The 18,696-nt window shown below is 35.9% G+C and overlaps 1 protein-coding gene across 1 annotated transcript in view; it reads left to right on the plus strand.

Annotated features, from left to right (window-relative positions):
• Positions 1–17,036, plus strand: part of Pja2 (praja ring finger ubiquitin ligase 2) — a 76,930-nt gene extending 59,894 nt beyond the window's left edge. The window contains exons 7-10 of the mRNA XM_046460097.2: positions 1,014–1,125; positions 9,002–9,116; positions 9,503–9,624; positions 14,391–17,036. Of these exons, the coding sequence (XP_046316053.1) occupies positions 1,014–1,125; positions 9,002–9,116; positions 9,503–9,624; positions 14,391–14,516 (475 nt within the window). The 3' untranslated portion in view covers positions 14,517–17,036. The remainder of the gene's footprint in view (positions 1–1,013; positions 1,126–9,001; positions 9,117–9,502; positions 9,625–14,390) is intronic.
• Positions 17,037–18,696: the final 1,660 nt, after the last annotated feature.

Raw genomic sequence — 18,696 nt, forward strand, 5'->3', positions numbered from 1 at the left:
GTTGACATCAACACTATTTTTGAGCTATTTTGTGTGACTATGGATGTTTCTGACTATCATGTTGAAGTTTGGATAGGATGGGGAATTCAACAGAAGCTTGTCTTTAGATAAAATAAGTTGTTTTAGAGATCCTGGGCTTATAAGATGGTAGAAGTACATCCACACAAAGTGCCCCCTAAACAACTAAAAGTGTCAGTTGTTCCAGAGGAGTTCAGAATTAGGTAATTCAGAAATTACCTACAGAGAGGACAATTGAATAAATGTAATGGAATGTAGCCTCCAAGGGAGCAAGATTAAAGAGAGAAGGGTACCAAGGAAATATTTATTTCCAAATTTTGAAATACTTAGCATTTCCATGAAAAGAGAAAAAGGAGGAATATGTTTATATCTAGGGATTAGAAGAAAGAGATTAATACTGGAATGGAATGTATTTTTCTTCAGGGGCTTATAGTTCCCTAAAAAAAAAATGAAGTTAGGAGCAAATTTGTTTTCAAGCATAATAATGAAAGAGACCTAATTCTTATCAGAGTTCAAAAAGAAACATTAATTAGAAAAGTCTGAGAAAATAAAATATTTTTAACCCAAAGTAATTAAGCAATACAAAGTGAGAGAAGAAAAAGAGGCCTTGACTAATGACACAATTAAAATAAATGTAACAATTTTCTTTCTCATTCTCACCTACACTCAAATTGAAAACACAGAAAAGGAAGTGTAGGAAATATTTGGATGGGGAAAAGCACTGTATTTAAGCAGTCCTCAGAGTTAGCCTTGAAACACGAAAAGAAAAATTTCCTACAGACTTTGTGCAGTGAGTGTGGAGGCTGTTGGGGAAGAGAGTGACATCTTATGCTTAGCACTTAACTTTTATGCTGGGTCCTTCCTGCTCCTTATCCCACAAGATTAACATTAAAATAATTTAAGAATTTCTGCTCGCAAGAAATGCTAATATAATTATAGCCTCAGCATAAAATTTTCTAAATCATAGTTACAGGTTTTGTGTTTTTTCCCTCCAGCTTATTTGATGGCTTTGCAGATGGACTGGGAGTGGCTGAAGCTATTTCTTATGTGGATCCTCAGTTCCTCACCTATATGGCACTGGAAGAACGCTTAGCCCAGGCTATGGAGGTATTTTAGTAATTCTGATACCTATGTTGATGGGACAGAAAATGATAAAAGTCAAAGGCTTCAGGGTTTTTGTTTGTTTGTTTGTTTCAACTACTCTTAAGAAAAGGTGAAACCGGGTACTCAGACGCCGTGGCATGTGGCTGTAATCATAGCTGCTCAGGAGGCTGAGGCAGGAGGATCTGAGTTCAAACCTCTGGCACATTCAATAATTATTAGTGTTCCTCTACTTTAGAATCACTTTAGAATTAGTGATTTCAAGAAAGACTTCTTAGAATGAAATCCACTAGAGCAATGGAGATTCCTAAATGTGAAAATACTGGGGGCTTTTGACTTTATAAAAATATATTTTAAAAATAAGTTTTTCTAGTTTAGTCAAATAATGAAAAAAGGCAAGAGAAATTTTGGCAGCAAATATGCTATACCTGTGAAAGTAGTGTGTGTGTGTGTGTGTGTGTGTGTGCGCGCGTGTATGAGTGGAAGAAAATTTCCAAACTTTATTATGCAGCAACACAGTAGTCAGAAGTCATGAAAACAAAAGAAAGGAAGTGATTTGTAAGATATCCTTGGAGGTCTTCCATTTCAGTTCACTAATATGCCTTTGCATGTGTATACATGTATAAAATAGTCACACTTATACCAACATAATTAAAGAAAGAATTGTGTTTTCTAAATGTAAGCAAAACATTTTCTATTCTGCAGTAAAAACTGAGAAATATTGCAATTTGAGGTACACAGGCAGAATATCAAGTGAAATTTATATACACCCATTGGCAACAATTTGGTATTCAGTAATTGTTTCAGAATGGATGAGAAAACCATTCACCTTTTGGGGGGAAGGAGCAGTGCTAGGGGTTGAACTCAGGGCACTGGACCACCACTGAACCACATTCCCAGCCCTATTTTGTATTTTATTTAGAGACAGGTCTCAGTGAGTTGCTTAGCACTTCGCTTTTGCTGAGGCTGGCTTTGAACTTGCAATCCTTCTATCTCAACCTCCTGAGCTGCTGGGATTACAGGTGTGCACCACCACACCCCAGCTCTGCTAAAAAATTTTAATGTTAAAAATTTATTTGTGCCGGTTGCTGTGCCACACACCCGTAATCCAGCCACTCTGGAGCCTGAGGTTCCAGGAGGGCAGCAAGTTTGAGACCAGTCTCAGCAATTTAGCAAGGCTCTGTCTCAATATAAAAAGGACTGTAGGTCAGTGGTAAAGTGTCTCTAGGTTCAATCCCCAATACTGGAAATAAAAGTTATTTAAATTGAGTTACAGGGGCTAGGGTTGTGGCTCAGTGGTAGAGTGCTCGCCTGGCACGTATGAGGTACTGGGTTCAATTCTCACCACCACATAAAAATAAATAAATAAAATAAAGGTGTTGTGTTCATCTATAAGTATAACTATATATGTATATTAGTAAATTATATAAAATAAATATAGATATTTATATAAAATAAATAAATAAATTGAGTTGCAAACAATAGCATCCAGGTAATCAAAGATAAATAGAAATTTTGATAAACAATTCTTTAAACATCAGATTTTATTGGAAATGAATCTCTTAATGAGATGGAGGTTTTCTTCTTTTCCCATATTTGAGCATAAATTGTATTTGTTTTTCATCTTTATGAATATAGGCTTAAGAAACCTTGTCACATACATAAATTTTATCATAGAATTGTCACTTGGTTCTTCTATTTGCCAAAAGTCATTAACCTCCTTTAATTTTTTAAAAGCAAAAAATTGAAAGGCACCTAAAAAGATTTATTATTAAGTTGTTAAAGTTTGTTTTGACCTTGGTACTTCAGATTGCAACCCTGAATGAGTAATAGGTATGCTTTTATTTATAAAGTGGAAGAAAGAGCCAGATGTGATGGTGCAAACCTATGATCTCAGCGATTTAGTAGGCCAAATCATGATGATTACAAGTTTGAGGCCAGCCTCTGCAACTTTCCGAGACCCTGTCTAAAAATAAAACAGAAAGAGTTGGGGTTGTAGCTCAGTGTGTATAATATCCTTGGGTTCAATTCCCCATACTGCAAAAAAAAAAAAATTAAAAATTAAAATAAAGTGGGAGAAAGGTTAGTATAAATGGAATACGGAAACAGAAAACCAACATTATACTTTAGGTACATTGTTAGGTAGATCATTTTGAGGAAAGATTACTTGAGAAGTTAATTGAAGGGCTGGGGTTATGACTCAGTGGTAGAGCACTTACTTCATATGTGTGAAGCTCTAGATTCGATTCTCAGCACTGCATATAAAAGAATAAAATAAAGGTTTTAGAAAATAGTCCTAGCATTAAAACAAAAAAAGAAGAAGTTAACTTAAAATTGTCCACACTTATGAACCCCTTGGGAAGTCTTAATATACTCAGAAGGGCACTCTATAGACACATAAAGAGTAGGAATATGACATGTGGAGGTTAAGGGGATGACCTTTTGACTTAGTGGGCTCTATGACCTGGGCAATGCACCTATTAACCTCTGAACTTAAAGAATCTCATCTGTAAAACAGGAATAATAAAGTCTACCTCGTAGGTTATTTTGAGACTGTTATTTAGCAAAAATACTAGTATAATGGTAAGCTGTCAGGAAGTGGCTATATTCATAGGCATCTTCAAGTCATCAGTCAACCAAGTTTTAATTATCTAACAAATCTTGAATCAGTGATGTTCTTTCAAATTTGTCATTAAATCATTTGTTATAAATCTTCATATTTAAAAATTAAATTGTTTTATTCCTTTGAAATTAAATTTTGTGATTGAAGGAATATGCTACTTTAAACTTAGGTATGTTGCAATTTAGGGGTTTTTGGTATAACTTTTGAAAATATACTGTACTGCCTAATGAATTAGATTTTTGAATTTTTGTGAAACTTTATAGCAGTGGCTATAAAATGGTTTCTTTTACTCTTAATGCTTATAAATGATCCCAGATCATCTTATAAATATATGTCGTACCAAGGCAGTAAATAAATTTTACATATGAAATACCAGGTGTTTATTAGCACTGCAAATAAGCAGAGATTTATCAGAAAGGAATAGTGAACCAATTGAAACAAGTGTGTATCAAAGTATAGTTAGCCTGGAATAACCTCCTGAAATGCAAGTTATTATAAATAGTATCCCTTCTTAGTGTTTATTTGTAGCACAGACGAGTTCTTTCAAACAGAGTCTATTTTGAGAACTGGAAGACATTCTATAGAGAACTGGAAGACATTCCTGGTTACGGTTATGTGAGAAAGGAAGAAGCAGATAACAAGGGCTTACCTTTCATTTCCTATCTCCTGATATGAAAATTTGATACACAGAATTATTAATTATATCAAGATATTAGAGCTGAATGTGATAGTGCACACCTGTAATCCCAGCAACTGGGGGAGAGTGAGACAGGAGGATTGCAAGTTCTAGGACAGCCTCAGCAATCTAGCACCCTTCAATCCTCAGCAAGGAAAAAAAAAAGTAACAAGGAATTGGCTAATAAGAAATAAAGATAATTATTTTTTTAAAAAATAGGAAAAGTACATAAAAGGAGCAGCTGCCACCTGTCCAGCTAAGATAGAACACCCAAGGAAGAGTTCCCCTTCCACCTCAGAGCTGAGATCCCAGTCTTGATGGAAATGGCACAGCTGGGCTCATTGGATGGCAGAGCAGTCACTGTGTTGCCCTGCTGGCAGAGCTTTCTGGAAAACTATCCTCTGGAACTTGCTGGAAGTCATCCCTCTGGGGTGTCAGGGAAAGCTATTCATAGGAAGGTGTCCAATTGTAAAACACTGTGCTGCAGAACTGTCCAAGGTTGATGCTAGGGGAAATTGCTGGTCAAATGAATTAAAGAGCTGGCCACTGGAGAAGCTGTATACCCTGAGGGAATCAGTGCTAGAGAAAACCATGACTGCCACAGAAACCTGTCAAGCAAGCACACCAGGCTCAAAAGCAAAGTCCTGTTTCTCCTGAACTGTAGTTTCAGCATTCTTTGTGAACAAAGCTTAGCATCACACCATCTGTTAGAAAGGAAAATATTGAAATGGCCCAGATCCATTTTTACAAAGCTGACAAAAATTGTGAATTTGGATTTGAGGAACAATAATTCAGTAAATGTAACAGTCCATTATTTTAACTATTTGGTTTCCATGTATATTTTTCTACTCACATTTGAGCTCTCATCCAACAATACAGCTATATTGTTACCTAACAAGGTATAATAGTTCTTCCAAATAAAGCTTTTACCCTTTTCCCAAAATGAGCCAGATGCACAGTCTCAAAATCATCAAAACTATTAGTTGTGTTAATCTCACCACAAATTAAGTCACACTGAATATTCTCTCATGTAAAGACTAAATTGCAAAGTTATTTTCTAACAACTGCTATATGAAGTAGAAATGGGAAGAGAGAAAAAGAAAATGGCTACCACATATGCATCCAAAAAAACAAATAGATAGAAAACATGTAAAGCTACTAGTGTCTTTCTCTGTATTTGGTCATGAGGTCATTAATTGGTAGTTATGGCTTCCTTCTTCAATAATCCATTTTATATTTTACATGCTTTCACCAAGTCCTCAGCTAATTAGAAATGATTTACTTGGTAGAATGACCCTAATCTACATTTTTAAAGTGTTTTAGAACCCAAATTGTCCTTCCCTTTTCTAGTTGCTGTAGTTTTTTATTAACTCTATCAGTGGGCATGGAAGAACTAAGAGATGTATACTCCAAATGAGATTATCAGAGTTTTCAAACCAGTGATCAGAATGACAGCCATTCAAGATCATCACTTTCATCTGAGTTCAACTAGATCTCCTCATTTCAAGATTCAGAATCCCATTTTGTTTGAATGTCTGTCAGTTTGTTTTTGCAGTGCTGGGGATTGAACACAAGGCTCTTACACATACAAGCACTGTACCATCAAGCTACTTCTCCAGCCCCAGAATCCCATTCTTTTTTTTTTTTGGTACCAGGGATTGAACTCAAGGATACTTGACCACTGAGCCACATCCCCAGCCCCATTTTGTACTTTTTAAATTTAGAGACAAGGTCTCACTGAGTTACTTAGCGCCTTGCAGTTGCTGAGGCTGGCTTTGAACTTGTGGTCCTTCTGTCTCAGCCTCCCAAGCCTCTGGGATTACAGGCGTTTGCCACCATGTCCACCCCTCACCCAGAGTCCCATTTTTTAACCAGTCAATGATACAAGATTTGAGGAATTTGACAATACAGAATTTTGCTCTCATTTTAAGTTAACTATCTGCACAAATAGTTTGCCTTTGATTTTTGAAAAGTAAGAGCTTCTTCTTAAGGCTGTCATGGAATCTCTGGTTCCTATAGTGTCTTAAGCTGCGAGTTAACAGACCTGAGTTTGTGATTTTCTCTATAAATGCACAGGCTCTCAAAGCAATCCATCCCCACATCAGAATTTTTATTGAGCTCATTACTGCCATAAGGTCAGGTGTAGCAGTTACTGGGCTCCAAAGACACTGGCTTCAGTTAACACTTCATCACAGTGAACCACAATGATAGCTTGATTAATTGTGATGGCACTATAGAGCTTAGGTTAATAGCATCCCATTCCACTGGAAGTAAAGTCAGGACTGGACTCAACCCCAGACCAGCAGCCCAAGCAAAACAATCCAAAAATCTTATTCTTGCATGTATGTGTCCTCGACCACTCCCAATAATACCAAAAGCTGTGTCATTGTGGTATCAGTCACAAGAGAGAAAATAATAGTTTGAACAGGGAAAGTTTAAAATAAACTATTATCGCCTCCAACAGGAGATTGTGGATCACCTTATTATTAAGATTAGAATAAAGTAGTGAACTCTGAAGAATATAGAAATATGGGCTGAGGTGGTTGGTGGATCAGCGCTAGAGCCCTTGCCTAGCATGAGCGAGGTACTGGGTTCAATCTTCAGCACCACATAAAAATAAATAAATAAAATAAAGGTATTGTGTCCAACTACAACTAAAGAAAAAATATATTTTTAAAAAAGAATAGAGAAATAGCAGACTTAAGGAATAACTTTCAAACTAAGATGGAGTATTCTTCGTCTCCATCCCAAAGCTGAGATCCGGACATTGCCGGGGAGGACATGACCGCAGTGGAACTTTGCTGGGTTTCTGCCCTCTGGGATTCCTGAGAAGCTATTCACAGGGCAGTGATTCACTGGAAACACTTTCTACAAAACCACCTAGGATGAATGCCAGGAAGCTGATGCCACCTTATACTGCAGTAGCTAGGCACTAAAGGAACCTGGTGCACTGTGCACAGGGAAGCCTCGCACACTGGGATTCTGCCCAACAGGCTCAAGGGAACCACAGTGCAAAAGTCATTTCCTTTTGTGATCTCTCCCTAGCACTCTCCACGGACGAAACTTAAGATCATGCTAGCTGACAAAGGGAAAATACTTGAAAGGTCCAGATTTATTTTCATAGAGCGGGGGTAGGGGGGTGAATTTGGAGCTGTGGGGCAATAATCCAGATACTGGCACACGTTTTTTCTTTCTGCACTGCCTCTGCAAATCCAGAGTAAAATTTGGTGTTCAGTATTATTAATTATGTTCATAAACTTATGATGAACCTTTTTGCTTTTTCCTTTTTTAATTCTGATTTTGATTTAGGCTTGGCCCTATCCTCTATTTTAAGTCTATACAATATCTGTAGAAATATCTATGCTAAATCCTTAGGCATATATAAAAGATCATGTTTACCAACTAAAAGACTACAGTGTTATCAGACATAATTCTTTTTCTACATAGAAAAAACAGCTTTTTTTTTTTTTTTTTTTTTTGGTGGTACCAGGGATTGAACTCAGGGGCACTCAACCACTGAGCCACATCCCCAGCCCTATTTTGTAGTTTATTTAGAGACAGAGTCTCACTGAGTTGCTTAGTACCTCGCAGTTGCTGGGGCTGGCTTTTCAAGGCTGAATAATATTCCACTGAATATACATGTATCACATTTTGTGTATCCATTAACCAATCAATAGACAGGTTGCTCCTCTTACCTTTTGATCTTGTGAGTAATGCTGCAGTGAACATAGTTGTAAAAATATTCATTTTGGTCTCTGCTTTCAGTTATTTTGTGTATATACCTAGAAGTGGAATTGCTGGATTAAACAGACTAATGCTAAGGTCTTTTATGACTCTGAAGCCTTATGATGCTATAATTAGGATATAATACAAACAAGTAATTATTTAACTGTATAATATTAATTATTTGAATATGGTAGCAATTCAGAAGGAAGATACCAGTATGGTTTAGGACCACTGACATAGACTTCCTAAAAGAGACAGGACTTTACCCAGTCCTTGAGGAACTGATGGGACTTAAACCTGGTACAGAAAGTGCCAGGCAGAGGAAGCTGCATGTGCACTGAGAACTTGTGTTTGTACAAGTGGTAGGTAAAATATAAAGGTCTTAACTGCCGTTCTGGTCTAATGGAACTCAAAAGAATGAGAATAACTCATGATAGATGGTCATATGATCTATTGTTCTTTCCATCCTTCCTAATACTTTATCTTTCATGAAATGAACCTTTTTTAAGTGTTTACTTTCTTCATATTGTTCATCCTACACAGGAAGCCGTAAGTTGGAAGACATAACCACTCCTCTGAAAATATAATTGTAATGGGCAATTAATTAGATGATTATTGAGACAAATTATATTTTTACTCATGAGAAGTAGAGCTTTGCATACGTGTGCGTGTGTGTGTGTGAGAAAATGTTTTGGTTTAATAGCGATGATGGTAGTTTCTTTTGGAAAGAGCAAAGGACTAAACAAAGGAAACAGAAAAAGAATATGGTAAATGTAATTTTGTAAAATACCTTAACAATAGTTTTCTAATACTGTTTTAAAGTATTTTCTAATAGAAGTGTAACTTTTCTTTTTCAGACTGCACTGGCACATTTAGAGTCTCTGGCAGTGGATGTTGAAGTTGCCAATCCACCAGCCAGTAAGGAAAGCATTGATGGTCTTCCAGAAACCCTTGTTCTTGAAGATCACACTGGTAAGGGCAAAGTTGATCTCAAGTATTGAATGACACATGCTGCATATTTAAGTATATTTTCAGTGCACTAGAAGATGAAATACTTGACTATTAGAATCCATCATCTGATTTTCTGTTGAAACCAGATGCTGACAAACTTTCACCTAGTATAATATGTTTAATTATAACATGATAGACTGAGACAAATGTTCCCCAGTCAAATTTTCTACAAAAGCGATGTTTAGTAAATGCCAAATTGTCGTGTATTATGCAGAAACACATGTTTGCCAATTAATCGATCCAAGTCTACTTCTTTTGTATCATCTATGAGTCAATATGTTGATTTATATTTTTATTAAAATTGAACTTTATGTGATTGATAGAACTAAATTGTTTACTGTTTTCAGCTATTGGTCAGGAACAATGCTGTCCAATCTGTTGCAGTGAGTATATTAAAGATGATATAGCAACAGAGTTGCCCTGTCACCATTTCTTTCACAAGCCTTGTGTCTCAATTTGGCTACAGAAGGTGAGTTTTAAATCTGCTTTTTAAAAATTAATATTTAATAGTGTCTCCTACACATTAATGATGATAATAGTCTCTTTTAAGCCTGTTTTGTTTAGCTATGAAATAAATATTTATTTATTTTGAAATATAGCTGGGTACAGTGGCACATAACTTCTAATCCTCTCAACTCAAGAGGCTTAGGCAAGAAGTTTGTCAAGTTCAAGGCCAGCCTCAGCAACTTAGTGAGGCCTCAAGCAACTTAATAAGACCTTGTCTCTAAATTAAAAATAAAAAGGGCTGAGGATGTGGCTCATTGGTTAAGTGCCCCTAGGTTCAATCTCTGGTACAAAAATAAAAGCAAGACAGTATTTCAGGGTTAAAGAGTGGTTGTCTTTAATGACTACAGATTAGGAATAATAAAGAACTATTTTGCTTTAATAACATCTTAAAAATAGCATTGAAAAATAGCAAGAAAACACAGTAACAATATATTTTTAATTACAATCCTGAATTTGATATTTTAAAAAGTATCTCAAGCAAGGAAGTCTTTGACACCACTCAAGGTGTAGTGCAACAATAAACAAGTATCCTGCTAATGTGGATTGGTGTTTCCAAAAATAATGTGAGAGTTTTGTTTGTTTGTTTGTTTGTTTTGGTACCAGGGATTGAACTCAGAGGCACTCAACCACTGAGCCACATCCCCAGCCCTATTTTGTATCTTATTTAGAAACAGGGTCTCACTGAGTTGTTTAGCACTTCACTTTTGCTGAGGCTGGCTTTGAACTCTCAATCCGCTTGCCTCAGCCTCCCAACCCTCTGGGACTACAGGCATGGGCCACTGTACCCAGCAATGTGAGAGAATTTTAATAACCTACCAAGTACCTCCTATTCTGTTTTTTATACACTGTCCTTCAATACTTATCTAACAATTTTTAAATGTATTGAAACTACTTAAAAAATAAGAGTTTTACTTAAATCTTCTGTCATCTCTGTTTTATATGAAGGATATTTACCATCTCAATAGGAATTCCCAAATTACCTTTCCTAGTTCGTTTACTTATGGTTTTAACTCCCTCTCTTTTTGACAACCACTTTTTTCTTTTCTGTTCCATTTTTTTTCCTCCCCTCTCCTTCCTGCCTTCTGTCTTCTTTCCTTTCTCTTTCTTTGCTGTCTGCCCCGCCCCCCGCACCCATATGACCACTTCATTTTCTCGAAACTAAAATCCAACATAGAAATGTTCATTATTCCTTTATGAATCAAATATATATATATTTGTATCAGGGATTGAACTCAGGGGCACTCAGTCACTGAGCCACATCCCCAGACCTATTTTGTATTTTATTTAGAGATAGGGTTTCACTGAGTTGCTTAGCACCTCACTTTTGCTGAGGCTGGCTTTGAACTCCCAATTCTCCTGTCTCAGCCTTCCGAGCTACTGGGATTACAGGTGTGTGCCACCATGCCCGGCTCACATGCATCATTTAATTGTTGCCATTAGCTCCTGTTATATGTCTATAAGCATACCAAATTTGTATTATTTAGTTTTGTATTCTTTTATAAAATGTTATTTGCACATTTTTCTATTTGCTACAATCTCTTATGTTCTCCTGCTCAATTCTACCTTTCTTCCTCACTACTGCTCCTGCTCCCCAAATAACTGGTGTTCCCATCCATTGATGTATATATCCACACTTTTTCCAAGTTGCTTAAACCCTTTCACTAATATTTGTAGTACTGATGTCTTTTTAAATTTTTTATTATTTTTAATAGTACATGCTATTTTTTCTGTTTATTATTTCGCATATTCTTCAGCATTTTTTTTTCTATTTGACTTCTCAGATAGTTTTATCCATTTGCTTCTTATCCCCAAAAGAATTCACTTTAGGTTGCTAATTGTGATTACGTTAAATTTATGTGTTATTTTAGAGAATTGCTCTAGAATGCTTTTAGAGTTAGGTTGATGGAACACAAACATGTTTATGAGCTATAATGCTCATTTGAGTTAAGGTCGAAGTTATATAATTGATTACTGCCAGATTTTTTTTCTAATTTCTTAACATTTGTTAAATGGTAATTATGATGATATATATATATCACATAATATGAGAACTAAATGAGATAATCCATAGTGCCTGGAATGTGGTGAATGCCCAATAAATGTTAAAAAAAAAAATCTTATCAGATCAAAGCTGTAATTAAAAATTAGAGATGGCTTTACTAACAAAAGCACAAATATAAACTTAATTTATGATACAACTTAAAAAACAGCACTTTACCAACATGATTGCTATTTGGTATGTATTGCCTGTGTGGTGATCAAGAGTGTTTCAACTCTCATAAGATTTCCTGCCTTCAGAATTGAGGCATGATCTTGGATTCAGAATTATTTGTAAAATATTGTTTTCTTTGATCTCTTCCCTCCCTGAGAATGTAATATGGGAACTAGAATGCTAGGTGATTTTTCTTAACCAGTTTATTTGGCATTATGTTGATACAGCCTAGATGACTGAACTAACACAATATATCCACTTTTCTAGGGCTTTTATAATGGTTGAAGTAAATAATTCATAGCAAATTGATATAGTGCCTGGAAAAATAGCAGTAAAGTTAGTAGTAATTAAAACCAGAATTAAATAGAAAAGAACTACTAAAACGGAATGCCTGTGGTGGTAGTGGTAGTAGTAGATGTTATTAAAATTAGTGGGAGGGGCTGAGGTTGTGGCTTAGTGGTAGAGCATTTGCCTCGCATGTGTGAGGCAATAAGTTTGATTCTCAACACCACATGTAAACAAATAAAGGTCCATCAATAACTAATAAAATATTTCTTAAAAATTTAGTGGGAAAGAACAAAATGGAGAGCCATCAAGTGTTGAGTATGCCTTTATATCTGTGAGGTCCATTCTCTCATTCATTTCTACCCCCACAATAGTAGATCTTCAACCCATGTTGGCTTAACTACTATGGTAATTACCTACTTTGTGTCCATATCTCCTTTCAACATATTACCTCGCTCTGATCATATTGCTTCCCTACCCAAAAAAGAGTAGGGGAAGATGTTGGAATTGAGATTGATTTTTGGTCACCTGTGGAATAATTTGTTTTGGCTTTCAAGGTCTTTTATGACCTCACCCCCAACCTTTGTCTTATATTTACTTATTTGCATATTTCCTTATGTTTCTGTGCATTTATTTTTGAAGCCTGTTGTGATCATCCATCTATACCATCTAATAGATGATCTAAGTAGATACAGCTGAAATGCTACCTTTTCTATTTTTAACATAACCTTTCTTTAAATTCCCATGATAGATTCAGAGACTTGAGAAGGATCAGTGTTCCGTGCGCCTGCTGTGATTCAGGCACTGCTAGATGATTCACCTATATTGTCACATTTAATCCTCATAACTACCTGAGGACATACTGGTATCCATCTTCCCATTTTCAGTGATCATTATTTGTTCAATGTTACACAATTGGTATGTGGTTGACCTCATCTGCACTCATGTGTCTGACTCTAAAATGTTGCTAATAGGGCCCAATCTGTTTGATAAGTAAATGTTCACAGAATTGAATTCGTAAATTGTAAATATACCTGGAACTGTTCTTAATTTTGCCATAACCCAAGATAATGTCCTGTTGAGTCTCTGTCCTGTAAGGAGACTGCTTAATGAAAAGCCTTTCCCAGTTCCCCCCAGAAAGAAGGTTCCTAAGATACAGTTTTCTGTCACCTTCAACAGCGTGATATCTTCATCCTTCCTTCTGTCTTGATTTCTTTGGGAAAAATACCAGATTGGCAAGGAATGATCTGGCATCTAATGACTTATCTGTAGTATAAAGACATCTCCTTCCTTCCCTCATTCCCAGGTCTGCCAGTTGAATTACTTTGTCATTTAAAAGGCATCTAATGCCAGGCATAGTGGCATACTCTGTAATCCCAGTGACTCAAGAGGTTGAGGCAGAAGGATTGCAAGTTCAAGGGCAGCCTCAGCAACTTGGCAAGGCCCTAAAGATTTTAAGTGAGACCCTGTCTCAAAAGATTAAAAGGTCTGGGAATGTGGCTTAATGGTAAAACACCTCTGGGTTCAATTCCCAGTACCAAAAAAAAAAAGAGGAAGAAGAAGAAGGCATTTAACTCCAGTTCTTCTCAGAAAGGTATTAACATGCCTTCTAAGAAAGGTCTGAGGTCCATTTTTATATATATCTACATATATAAAGATATTATATATAAACTCTCTATATATGAAAAGTCTGGAGTAATAAATTGGATAAGTATGTGTATGGTTTCTTTAATATTTGCATAATAGATGAAATAATAATAATTTAGTTCAGGTCATTATTGAGTTAAATGCTGACTTCCATGAGGAAATGCTCTATGATCCTTTGTTCACTTTTTACCACTGGCTTCAGTGCTAAGCATGGAGACTCTTTTAAAACGTACTAAATAAAAGGTGAATTTCTCTTTACTGGGGATTGAACCCAGGGCATTGAGCATGCTAGGCAAGTGCTCTACCACAGAGCTACATTCTCAACCCTTGGTGAGCTCTCTGAAAAGTACAGACATAATCATAAGACATTTCTCCCCCAAAGAAATTACGGTCTGATAGGGTGCAGAAGAAATAACATTAAAAATTTGTCCTTTTGTATTGTGTGGTTTTTAAGTTTATTTGGTTTTATTTTTCAGATACTTGATTTGTTATTAGGATAATGAAACTATCTTTTTTTCTATTTAGATACTTATGTGGCAGTTAAGATGTTTCTGGTGGTTGTTAACTTGTTTTTTCCCCTCCAGTCGGGAACATGCCCTGTGTGCCGCCGTCATTTCCCACCTGCAGTTATCGAAGCATCTGCAGCTGCTTCCTCCGAGCCTGATCCTGATGCCCCACCTTCAAATGACAGTACTGCAGAAGCCCCCTAAACCTTATCGGTTGAAATGAGATCAGTCTATCAAAGTTAATCTGCAAATTCCTTCTAAATCTGATGTGCAAATAATTATATATAAATATATTGAAAATGCTATATATAGTATATGCCATAGTTTAGAAAGAGGATATTAACCTTTCTAAACTGAATTTAGGTTTGCAGAAAGTACTAAACATTTTCAAGCTGAATGTTAAAGCAGTGCATCCATTTTCTTTAGTTGAATATGTTGGTATTAATTGTAAAGTCAGGCTTATCAGTTAACTCCGAAAGAAATAGTCATCTATGTGGCACACATTATTGATTTTGTCGAAAATTCTGCCACTAAGAGATTATAGCTAAGCTCTCCTATTTGCATCAAATGTGAAGACTGTGATCACAGCAGTAGTAAAATTTGGTTTCATTGGAAATAAATTGAATTCTAAAGCATGCTTTTTCATTGGTCCCTTTGCTTTTGCTCCATCAAAACCTCTTGGTTCATAATACTGGAAAGCTTTTAAGAAAGGTGTCTACTTTTTCATCTTTGCTTACAATTAGGACTTTTCAGAATGCCAAACAAAAGCCAAAATTTTGACCAGAACATCACAAAATTTTAAAATCTTAGATGTATACCCCCTGAAATGGTTCTGTAGTAAAATAAATTATTTAATAAATAGTAGATGTACCTAAAGGTTGGTAATGCATATGAAGACTCTGGTGTGCTCTGTGCTTGGTACACTGAGATAAATTAGAAGACTATATGCAACCCTTTTTAAGCTGATAGCCAACCTTTTGCTGTTGGTTAAAATTATACCTGAAGGTCCAAAATACTATTGGCACATTTGTTTAATAAACATTGGATATGGTTAAGGTAATTTTGGTTCTGAAATATTTTGGAAGGTCTGAAAATCAGACAGGATCATCTTTGTAATTATATAACCCTAACCAAAATGACACAGCTTCTCCTTTAGGTGATCGCATGCATTAGGCAAGTTTGTACAAACATAAGCCTTATATTTAACTTAAAGATGTGACTTAATATCAACACCAGAGAACGATGGCTTTTAGAATATCACATTTGAGCAAGTAAAATAGCAAAGCACATAGTTAGTGTACATCCATCCAGGTGGTCCATCATAATTTAATTTGAAGAATATTTATATGGCTTCCCAATTACATTTTGTGTAATTTCTCTTGAGTATTTATATTCTGTCTCTTTTTGCCATTCTTTAAATGAATTTTCACTGTTGGCACATTTGAGGCTTAAATATAAGGAACATAACACTTGCATTCTAATTTTTGCATATATTGTAAATGTGTCTGGTATTTACAGCAAAATACTGTGTATCCTTTTATGGGTAAAACAAAAGTGAACATTGCATGCATGTAATGTGGTGAATTTGTAATTTAGGGGTTCTTTGGGGCTTCTGTGACTTTGGAAATGCTTACATTCAGGCCTTAATGTTGCATTAGCTAGCATGTTTTCCTGCAGATGTATATAGTCACTGTTGTATAAACTAATCTTTGCTTGTTTTCTACTCTGTGATCTTTCCATACCATATTTCATTGATGATCAGTTAGTGTCAAGGAGTCAAATCAGATTACAATTAATTCTCATGTGTATATTGTGGAAATTCGTGACTAATGTGATTTTTTTGTTTGTCTGTTTCTTTTCAAGTAGTGTTGATCAGTTGTGACACTTACTGGTTAAACTTACATTGTTACAGATCTATCTGTAATAAGCCATCCATTATATTTAGGCAGTATTAAGGGACCTTGGTTTTCTTCTCCTACATAGCAGCTGTCCCAAAGAAAATATTTCTTCTCTGCCTGTTAAGATTTAGCTAGTATCTGCCAGTTGTTAAGAGGTTTTGGTTTCAAACTCAACCACCAATGTTGAGAGCTGACTTTAGATAGCTGTTGTACTTTTTGCTTTCCATCTGTTACTGTCCTTCATTGTTGGCTCCCTACTATCTATAACAGCTGCTATGAGGGGAAAAAGTTAGTTTAAATTTTTTTAAAAAGAAAGTTGAAGTTTTAGGATTTTCATGATAACAAGCCAGTATAAGCTGAGGCTGACAAGTTCAGACCCCAAAATATTATTTGATCTTATCTTGGATCCTTTTGAAAAAGTTAAGAATATATGAAGGTAAATTAGAAAGAAGTATGAATATTATTAATAAAATATTGTTTATCTTATTTCTCTATTTTATGTTGTGACTTGACCTAATAATTTTATTTTTTGAACATTTTCTTATTTCTTATAATATGAATGCTGATATTTAAAGTTAGATTTATGTGGTTTTCTTTTGTGTTTCTTAATTGTTTATCTCTGAGCTAACTAACTCTTAAGGTTATTTGTGATCTGGATTTATATATATGCTGTTAAATATATATGAACTGTTTAAATGGAATGCAAGTTTTTCAAAAGCCCAGGTCTAAATGTAATGATTGGTTTATTGTTCTACAACCCCAGCCCATCATCTTCCGTGTAAATCATAAACAATAAACAGGATATACTTGGTGGTCATTTCTAATATTTAATTGTGTAATCGTGTCACTTCTATAACATAACCCCTGAAGGGATTAATAGCAAGAACACAACTAATAAGGAAGTCTAGAATAGCTCCCATCACAGGATTTTTTAATCCTTAATCTATAATCTGAGAAGGACTGCTGAGAATTTACTGAAGTAGTAGGTGGACTAATGTTGCCCAGGAGACTCTGAAGGAGTAGTCGCCCTCTCCTCCCTAATGTTCTGGGCAGTTCTGTAGGTTCCAGCAGAGCCTGGTTTCACATCAACTCAGGACTGCCAAAACTCTCAAAGTTCAGGATGGGGGTCCACCTTGTTTGTTATCTTTCTCCAAATCTAGCTTGTGGGTTACAGAGGGTTCAGAGACTTCATGCATTTTAGCAGGGTCAGTTTGAGTGCTGATTATGTCCACCTTATTAGACAAAAACTAATAGTTTTGTTTAGAAAGTTTAGAATTCTGATTTTCCCCTGGCAGAATAAATGGGCTAGGAAAATATTATCCAGAGCTAGAAATGGCAATGGTACCCCTCTGCTATTGTGCCACAGTCCTCTCGTGATTATAATGTTTATCCAGCCATTGCAGGATGGAGTGACTTGGCACCTACAAGGGATGGGTTTCATTGTTAGAAGAGTGTCACCTAGCTGAGCACAGTGTCACACACCTATAATGCCAGCGGCTTGGGAGGCTTAGGTAGGAGGATCACGAGTTCAAAGCCACCTTCAGCCACTTAGCAAAGCCCTAAGCAACTCAGTGTCTCAAAATAAAAAAATTTTAGCCAGGCCCGTGGTGCATGCCTGTAATCCTAGTGGCTCAGGAGGCTGAGGCAGGAGAGTTCAAAGCCAGCTTCAGCAAAAGAGAAGTGCTAAGCAACTCACTGAGGCCCTGTCTCTAAATAAAATACAGAATAGGGCTGGTTCAGTGGTTGAGTGTCCCTGAGTTCAATCCCTGGTACAAAAAAATAAATAAAATTTTAAAATGGGCTACGGATGTGACTTAGTGGTTAAGCACTCCTGTGTATCAAAAAGAAGAGGAGTTCACCCAGATTTCTCTGTAAATAGCATACTTATTAAATTAGAAAAGCTGTGTCTCTTGTGTGACCACTTCTTCATATCCTCCCTCAAGCCTCACACTTTTCTGGAATCTTACATGATACCTATTCCAGACCAGCATGGCGTTGGCTCTTTCGATCCCTCTCTTAAAATATGTTGCTCAGAACTAAACACATTTCTGTAACTCCACTAGAATAGGGTTCAGGGCCATTATTCCCAACTTCAAAATGAATTTCTGTGGCTGTCATGTTGTTGTTATTAGGCAAGCATATCACATGGTTGTCTCTTGCTAAAAAACTTCAAAGGCATTGCTAGTAAACCAATGTCCTCTCCTAATCTTTACTGACATAATTTTTTTCTTATCCTAATTGAAGGATGACATTCATCCTTACTAAATTAACTTGTAAAGGTCCTTGTGAATTCTGATTCTTTCTTTTAGTCTTGTGTCAGTTCCAATTTTGACAAAAGATGCTTTAAATACTTAGTGGCTTTGTCCAGATTATGTATAATTATTGAGTCAAACAGGGTAGAATACAAACCCTCTTCAGAATGCCACTGTAGACTGTTCTCTAGATGATCTATTAATACTTCTGGTACAAGTGTTAAAGCAAATACC

Source organism: Marmota monax, unplaced genomic scaffold (genome assembly GCF_021218885.2).
Source record: "Marmota monax isolate L192 unplaced genomic scaffold, Marmota_monax_Labrador192_F-V1.1 WCK01_AAM20220418_F8-fsc00006, whole genome shotgun sequence".
NCBI lineage: Eukaryota > Metazoa > Chordata > Mammalia > Rodentia > Sciuridae > Marmota > Marmota monax.